Source organism: Drosophila pseudoobscura, chromosome X (genome assembly GCF_009870125.1).
Source record: "Drosophila pseudoobscura strain MV-25-SWS-2005 chromosome X, UCI_Dpse_MV25, whole genome shotgun sequence".
Lineage (NCBI taxonomy): Eukaryota > Metazoa > Arthropoda > Insecta > Diptera > Drosophilidae > Drosophila > Drosophila pseudoobscura.
Genome location: NC_046683.1, coordinates 45,451,978 through 45,460,916, shown reverse-complemented (window position 1 = coordinate 45,460,916; position 8,939 = coordinate 45,451,978). Strand labels below are relative to the sequence as shown.

General features: G+C 46.3%; 1 protein-coding gene and 2 long non-coding RNA genes across 3 annotated transcripts; 2 read left to right on the top strand and 1 right to left on the bottom strand.

Moving 5' to 3' along the window:
• The first annotated feature begins 339 nt into the window (after nucleotides 1-339).
• Mes2 (Mesoderm-expressed 2) lies at nucleotides 340-8,484 on the top strand. Its single transcript, XM_001353336.4, has 3 exons — nucleotides 340-1,130; nucleotides 1,202-1,502; nucleotides 6,873-8,484. Exons 1-3 carry the CDS (start codon nucleotides 965-967, stop codon nucleotides 7,777-7,779), a joined length of 1,374 nt encoding a protein of 457 aa, XP_001353372.2. The 5' UTR covers nucleotides 340-964; the 3' UTR covers nucleotides 7,780-8,484.
• On the top strand, nucleotides 4,028-6,495 carry LOC117184576 (uncharacterized). Its single transcript, XR_004469982.1, has 2 exons — nucleotides 4,028-4,164; nucleotides 4,274-6,495. It is a non-coding gene; the product is annotated as an uncharacterized lncRNA (long non-coding RNA).
• Nucleotides 4,076-4,613, bottom strand: LOC117184575 (uncharacterized). The gene is made up of 3 exons (XR_004469981.1): nucleotides 4,525-4,613; nucleotides 4,238-4,404; nucleotides 4,076-4,162 (listed from the first exon to the last, which is right to left on the bottom strand). It is a non-coding gene; the product is annotated as an uncharacterized lncRNA (long non-coding RNA).
• Nucleotides 8,485-8,939: the final 455 nt, after the last annotated feature.

Genomic DNA, 8,939 nt, shown 5'->3' with positions numbered 1-8,939 from the left:
TAGGTTTTTTTGTAATTTTTCAAATACAAATTCAATATATAAACAAGCCATTTTATAGACCAACAAGCTCTTCTGCAGTTTGTCCGAATAAATTAATCAATAAATAAATAATAAATAAATATGTAGATGTATGTACATATGTAAGTATCTATGTGCATATGTGCATCGATCATGAACTAAGCGGCTCTCAGCTGTAGGGTATTGCATTGCCATCGCTGTCGCCAAGAAGAAAAGGCGAACCGAACCCAGAGAGGGAGGCTTCAACAATTCGTCCATCGGCTACTGTAAACCGACGACAAGCGCGAACGCGTCGACGGATTTTTGTATTACACACATTTTCTTGTTCTGTTCTCCTCTTGATTGTATTCACGGGAATGTTTGCCAGTGTGTGAGTGGCTCTGTGTGTGCGCGCGCGCCGTCGCTGCTTTTCGCGTTCGCTCGTCGTTCTTCGTTTGCTTTTACTTTCTGTTGCTCTTGTGTGATTGCAATTAAACGGCATTTTTCCATTCTGGTGAGAGCGCGAGAGCAAGCGAAGAGCAGAGCGCTTGTGACCTGGTCTGGATCAACGTCTGTCTCGGCCCGACTGACTCCGATAACGGTACACTATGGTCTATCTAGACAGCGGGCGCGAAAGAGAGAGAGAGTGAGAGCCAAAGAGAGAGAGAGAGCGCTGTCGCTGTTGCTGTTTCTGTTGCGCTCTCCTTCATGATGTGCGCGTGATTTTCTGGCTTTGAATGCGGGCTTGCTGCCGGCGTCGACGCAGGCCGCTCGGTTCTCTGCCCTGCTCATTGCGGTGGTTGTTATTTTTTTGGTTTCCGTTTTTATTCGCCGTTTAAACTTGGTCGTGAGAGGGTAAGCCTCCAATCCGCCGCCCCGCGATCGTGTCGTCTTAGTGGAAAAAGTGCATAGTGAAGACGGAACACTGGCCGCCAACATAAATCTGCAGATTCTCCAGCACATCTTGATGGCCCCCGTGAGCGCTATCTCTGGCCGATCGCCCAGTGCCACCAATTCGTTGCAGGATCTGAGCGCGGCCGCCGCTGCCATCGCCCTGGACATGACTCCCAAGGTGGAGCTGATGCCCCTGTCGTCCTCCACGGCTGTGGCGCCCACGCAGAAGATCAAGAAATGTGCGTAGTCCTCGCCTGCACCATCCTCCGCCCCCAATCAACCCCTCTGTTCTGTTTTCCCCCCCAAATAGTGGTGCGACGAAACGCCTCCGACAAACTAAAGCTCATCCAAATGGTGCACGACAACCCCATTTTGTGGGACTCGCGGCTGCCCAACTTCAAGGGCGCCGAGGAGGAAAAGAACCGCGCCTGGGAGCACATCGGACGCGAGTTCAATGCTCCGGGTCGCCGAGTGGCGCGGGCCTTCAAATCTCTGCGAGAATCCTATCGCCGGGAGCTGGCCCACGTCAAGATGATGGGCAACGGCTTCAAGCCCAAATGGAGCCTGTACGAAGCCATGGATTTTCTGCGAGACGTTATCAGAGAGAGAAAGTGAGTACAAAATGGGGGCTTTTGTAAACAAAAAGTTGTGTTGTGAAAACACATGAAAGGATGCATGACGCACCCACCAATGATAGTGAAAATGATTGTGTTCGATATTGAATTGCACATTTGAGAAGGTTTTCTGTCAGGATTGAGTTAAATAGGGTATATGAGTTGTTAAATGGTCTTGGTTCAGATATTTTCAATGTTATTTTGTATTTATCAAGTCGTTAGCTCATCTTACACTCGCTCGATGTGTTCATTGTCCGTGCTTTTGACTAATATTACAAAGAGTTTCGATAAGCGTCTGCCCTCTTGATCGATTCATAATAGGCATTGGGGTGTGCGGTCAAAGTGCACCTTCAAGTCATGAATAATGGCTTTCGTTCTTGGCTTGGCTTGCCTTCGGTCTGGGTCTGTCATTTCCATTGTCAGTGGCTTTGTCTTTGTCTCACACGCTTTACTGGCCAAACAAATGTGTGTGTGTGTGTGTGTGTGTGTGTGCAGTGCGGGTGCAAACTACTACCCGATCCCATCTATATTTCCTTTCGATGACTCATTCGCTAGATCTTGGTTGGAAATCGCAAAAGATGGCACACATAAAATAAATTGTTATTGTAGCTGAGACACACACACGCACACTCAAACACATACATATGTATACACACAACAGAGGTCTGGGGTAAGGTTTGTGCTCTCCCCACGTTGTTAAACGTTGTCGTTGTCGTTGTCGTCGTTGATCGGTGAAGCAATCCACTCCATGCAAAGTCGGTTTGTGGTTGACTGTTGTGTTGTTGTGGGGTGGCCATAGCCCAAATTATTGTTTGGAGTGTGTTTCTTTTCCTGGAAACTTATCAGCTCATGGGGGTAGCGCCTGCTGCCCCCAAACGCCATTGCAATGGATTGTTGTTGGCATACATTTCCTTATGGTTTTTGCTCATATGAGTCACGCTAATAGGCAAACATTTTGGGGAAGATGATATTTTACTACCCTTACTTTGAATACTATTTGCGATCTTGCCGGGATCTGCCGAGCTGGGATCTACTTTATAAGAAAGCTGCAACTTCCATTGCGAGCAATTATTCTGAGCTCTGGCTCTGGGGCATATCCTTTCAAAACACTAACCAGTTGCCATCGCTGATGATTTGCATATGCCCCGGAACTCCGAACTCGGACAAATCTCAGCTCCAGTATCTGAGAAAAACATCTGCCCAATACAAAAATACAAAATATGCATATGTGGATTGTGGATGGGATGGACGTGTGCACATTCAAGTACTAGCAGAGCGAAAATCGGAGCGGTAACGTGGAAAAAACCAATCCCAAACAAAGGAATGACCAGGCCAGAGACCCGCCAGCCGAGAGTCTGCCCCGACCAATGTTCTGGCTCATATGGAGCTCTACTTGTATGAGAATGTGTGTGTGTGTGTGTGAGTTGGCTTGTGCATGTGTGGATTGTGGATTGTACTTTATGTACATATTTATATGAAATAAGGCCATTTCCTTTCAATTGACTGTACCCACATGGGCAACAAGCAGTCGACGGCCCCGACACATGCCCGCACACACACACACTCGCACACACAAGAGTCCATATGTATATATGTATATTTAAATTTTTATTATTTTGAGCTGATAACAGACAACACAGAAACGGAACGGACCCGGCCCGGGCTGGCCCGGCTCGGTACAGCGCTTGAGCCGCCGCCATAGCCCCATGTATAGAGCCATAGCCATAAAAACAGATCTCGCCAAGCAGCGAATATTCGTATTATACAACGACCGACGACGAGGTCTCGCCACCAGCCTCCATCCAGCCTCAGCTTCCAGCCGACAACCGACAACCGACAGCCGCCAGCCTCTAGCCTTAGCATCATCGCCACTTGAACCAAAAACAAAATTGAGGGAAGCTGCAAAACCAACAACAAAAAAACGTACTGCCTGGTCTGGTGGTGGTAGCGCAGCAAGCAGCCCAGCCCGGCCTCAGAGACAGTGAGAGTGTAAGAGAAGGAGGGATAGAGAGACAGGGAAAGAGCGATAAATTAATGAGAGCAATATGAAAATGACAATCGTGGACCAAGTTTAGAAAAGAATCGCAGACGACGAGTCGGTCGGTCGGTCGGTCGACTGTGGGAGAGAGAAAATGAGCATGGCAGTGTGAATGTTCTGGGTTGGGTGTGTGTGCATGGGTCTGTGTGTATGTGTATGGGTGAGCAATTGAACCCTCTAGTACCAGGCAACTAGTTCCGCACTGGTGCCGCACTAGCTACCATTCTCACCTCCCTGGTTCCAGATCGATTACCCGCAATGTATTTCAGCGGAGAATTTAACACATGCATGTCCTAGGGCGGAACCACCCCTGGTTCCCGCTCGATTACCCTTCGATTACCCGTAGCTAGTTGCTCAGGAGGTAGTTCCGAACTAGTTACCAGTAGAAAGCCAGCAACTAGTTCCCCACTCGACTACCCTTCGATTACCTGTAGCTAGCTCTGACCTAGTTACCAGTAACTAGTTCCGAACTGACTACTGGTAGTAGTCAATCTGGCAGTCTGGAATAATACAAAAATAAAAACACAATGTCTTTCATTATAACGAATAATTTTTAATTATATGATGCTTAGCCTACTCCTGGTTTTTGGCACTGGAGAATTGATTTCATTGCTGTTATCTGTAAGTGAAACATTAAAATATAAAGATAAGACAGAGAAAAAAGTCATAAAATTTAGAGTTTAGATATACTTACATAAATGTCTCTATTTAATTTTATTTTTTCTTCCAGTTCTATAAGTTCTTCCTCACGTTTTATAGGGAACTGTTCCCGAATGGGATTCAATTCCCCCTTCTCCTTTACCAGCTGCTTTATTAAAACAGTTTGATCCGCTAAAATTTGGACCACTGCATTCAATTGATCTAAAAACAATGTTGTTAATTAATTTGATTATACAAATATTTTTCTGTTAATCTTTATTAGTCTTAACACGAATAACTTCATTCTCCTGTTTTAGAGTTTCTAAAAGTATTTGCACGTACCTGTTTATATTAATTTGATTTATTTATTAATTCTTTTCCATTTTTTTAATAAATGTTCACACAAAAGACTCTTCCAGCGATTAGATCTTGTACAGATGTGAACAAAATCAACGCATAAAGCAAACGAGGAAAACAAATGCATTTTGTTTGTGTAAATTCTTGTCTCTTTCATTCCACGATCGCAACTACAGTAAAATATCACGATTAACTTACCATTTCGGTGCTCATTGCATGTCGTTTCTCGGTAAAAACTAGCTGAGTGGGCACTGTAACTTCACGGAATTGCGGTTATTTGCCGCCTTCAAAAACAAACCGAAGGCGGCTTCGTTTTTCGGTTCTTTTTCGACTGGTCCGCGTTCGCTTCCCGCGTAACTAGTTGCGTAGCTAGTTGCGCGGTAAACAGCGCAGAACTAGTTCGAGAGGGGTCAATTGACCCCTGTGGTTCTACAGGGAACATTCTCCAGCCAGTCTCAGCCTCGGCTTTGGCTTCGACTTCGGCCAGGGTTAAAAATATGCCCACGACCAGCAGCAGCGGACGGACCAGCGAAACAGCAGAGCCACATCACATCAGTCCGGGCCCGGGGTTGCTCTGCTCGGCCATCTTCCATCTCTCTCTCTGCTCCCCGATCAGGTCTCTTTGCGTCCACGTACGCGTAACCACAATTGTGGTCAAATAAATAGCAATGCAAATGAAAGTTCTGCTAATTTCCCTGAAAAGTTTTCCAGCATGTCTATTACATCTCTTCCTCAGAGTGTTTTTAAAGAATAACAGTAGGTGCCCATCAGGCTTCTTATATGAAGATCTTTCGACTAAAACTGAGACATGTTCTGTGGGTAGCGTCTGTGTTGCTATTATTTTGACCGCTGCTGTGTTCCTGTTCGGCTCTTTGCAATCTGCTGTCTGTGTGTCACGCTTATGATTTAATAAGCAAATGAGCTGCAAAATTGATGAAACTGTTGTTTGGCCTCCCCTCCCCTCCCCTCCCGCCCTGCACCACTTCCACGGGAGCCGCCGCCAAACCACGCCCGAAATCACAGTCCGGCGATCTCCCCCTCCGTATCGAAATGCTTTTCCAGTGCGTCACACACAGAAAGTGGGCGTTTACCCCCACATTCCATTCCATTCCATTTCATTCAATTCCATTCCATTCCATTCCCACATTCGGTTCCCGGGTGATTTCTTTGCACTGCCAAATATTTGTACCGATTAAGCAATTGGAGGATTATTATTACCTTTATCACTCGATCAATAAGCTGGGATTTCGAAATCATAATTATTTGTATGGGGAGTGTTTCAGACGACTCAAACGACACAGAGAATAATCTGGCCAAATGCAGATAACGCAGCGATCAGTGGAATTCCCTCGAATATGCCACAGCGTAGAATGTGGAAGTGTAAACTCTCTAATGGTCTGGTCAGGGTCCTGTCCTGGGTCAGAGCGGAAGCAAATATTGATAAGCCCAGGGAACGGCTCGAGAAAAGAGCTCGAACCCAAACCAAATTCGAGCCAAGACCACAGAAGCCGCAGGCAAATAGAGCCATTCCAGATAGTGGAACATGTGAAAATGCATTTGGCCGTGATTAGTCCTGCATGTCAGTTGGGTCTCTTCTGGGCCTGGCATATCGTTTTACAGAATTTTCCAATTGTCAACTACCTGCGCGAGAGAAAGAGAGACCCGGGACAGATAAGGCGTAGAGTGTCTCGGAAGAGGGGGACAAGTCTGTTCTTTCTTCCCCTCTTGTCAATGGGCACAACTGGGCCAAGCCGCGCCATTTAGCAAAATTAGAGTTGGGGGGCAACGCTAAAAATAGCCACGTTCAGGCGTTCGTTCCTCCGAGCACCCAGAGTAGAGTCCCTGACAGCTGCATTGTTTTGGGAAAATGCTCTTGAAATTTGAGACGTCTGCAAGGAGAAGCAGGAAACCAGCCCCGAACCAACGAGGACGACCAAAGCGGGAGAGAGATAGAAAGAGAGAGAGAGGGAGAGGGAGAGAGAGAGACATACAGAGAGACATAGAGAGAGATCCAGGTCTGTTTGGGACATTGAAATAAGTTCTGGTTCTGTTCTGTGTTTTTCTGGTATCATATTGTATCGAATCTGCTGTTGGGGTTTGTTTGAGCACGTTCTTCGTTGTGGGACCACTATTGGGGGTTGTCTTGGATTTTGTCTATTTCTGGGATTGGTAGGGATTGTTAGGAGAATCGTTTTGTTTCAGCTAAATCGGGCTTTGACTCAATAGAACGCAGTATAAGCTCACTTTTGGGGATTCCTGAACCTCTTGTCCTTGAATAAATTTTATTAACAGTTCTCCATTATCTGTTCTGTTTTTGTTTTTCCTCCTTTTAGAGGCGCCTCACATGCCACAGATCTCAGCCTGAGCGCCTATGCTGCTCATCTGCACAACAACAATAATAGCCACAATAACAACAACCACAGCATTCTGGGAGGAGGAGCTGGTGGCAAGGGAGGCGCCATGAAGCTATCCTCGTCCTTCAACGATTCGGCCTCTGCACTGAATCTGTCCAAGTGCTCCACCCTGAATGCGAGCGGCGACGATTACTATTGCGATTACTACGTGAAGCCGGAGCTGGATCTCTCGACGGGGGGCGGGGCCGGCAGCAGCAGCAGCGGAAGTTGCTCGGGAGCTGGCGGAGGGCCGCCCGCTTTGCCCCAGCCAGCCCATCAGCACCAGGCAAATAACGACAGTCGGGTGAGCTCCACCAGGAATGAGAATCATCACCTGCAGCAGAGCTACGACGACATGGACGCGAGCTCGTTGCGGAGCGGCGACGAGGATGCCGATGCCGGCAATGGCTCTGATGGGGTGGAGGAGCTGGAGGCTATTGATGCGGACTTTCCCTATCCCCTTATACTTGACTCGAACTCGCCGGGGAGCACCAATGCCGGCGTGGATGAGGTGGCTTCCTCGCGTAAGCGCCGTCGCAATGGCGAGCAGGAGGACCTGGACGACGGCGATGCCGACGGTGATGGCGGTGTCATCGACGGCGATGACTATGAGGAGCAGATGCTGCAGCAGCATCGGCATTTGCGTCAGCAACAGAATGCAGCTGTAGTCACCGGGGGATTGGATCTGCCGCCACCACAAACTGTTCGCGAGGTCCTCAACTCGAAGTTCTGTGGCTTCATCTCCGCCAAACTGAACAGCATGGAGGACTCCGAGGCGGATAACCTGATGAACCGCATTCTCCTTTTACTCGTGCAAATGCAGCAATGCGAAGGATCTGTAAAGTAGAGATGCACCAGGAGGCGGTTTCGGGATCTAGTTTTTAGTAGCGAAGAAAAGCCCATTATGGACTAATGCGGCTGCTCAAAGCAAATAGTTTTCTTGCCATTCATTTTGCTCCCCCATTTTGCCATAAGAAAAGTAATGCCAAAACTGTGCCATACCAAAAAGAATCGAACAAATATGCAACTGAAGGAACTGGTTATCACCTATAGGGATCGTATCGTTCCTGCTCTCATATCAATAACTACATCGTAGACATGGAAAACATACACTCAAAGCAAAGACAACACAAAGACAAAGAGAAACACAAAGACAAAGACAAAGAGAAAGACAAAGAAAGTAAGAAGGTTAAGAGAATTAGTTTAGTGTAAATGTAAATGTTAATTTCGTTCTAAGCCCCGGATCAACTGCAGATCTAATGCCAACATCTCATCACATGAAAAAGAGGAACACTACACGAAGTAGAATACTTTTTTTTTTTTTTTTTTTATATCCTCTAAGAATATTAGTGGAAAACACTCTTTGAAGTTCGTAGTAGAACACATGTGTACGTACAGAATACCGCATACCGAATATTTGCTATATGTTAGCCTTAATTTCTTTCATATGAAGAACATATTTATAATTTCATTTTTTTCGTAATTATCTAAGCACAAACCTTGCCATATTTTGTAAATCCTGGAGAAAATATACAAAATGGTTTAATAAACACACAAAATCTAGTATGGAATGAGGTTTAAATAGGGACACATGCAATATGTTTTGTGAAAGACTTGTGATAAATACAATTGGATTTCCCCCAGTTGTCCTTCGATCCTTATCAACATCTTGTATCTGCGATCATATTGTTTGTGTGAGACAAATTTGTCTCGCATCTTCGGAATGTTTTCCATACATCATTTAACAGGCCAAATCATATGTGTGTGCCGTTCCAGCCAACCCCTCCATATGCGTGCAGCCCGCATAGACCATGACCAAGTCGCACAGTTGGCCAGATGTCACACATATATGGCCCGTAGAACCCTCTTCACACGAGACTAAAGAGAGATACCGAACCATTAATACAGAAGGCGTCATAAAAACCAGTCAACAATGAGACAAAAGATTAGAGCATGAGCATGCGCATGCGCCAGGGCCAGGGCCTGAGATACTCTCCTCGCATGCTC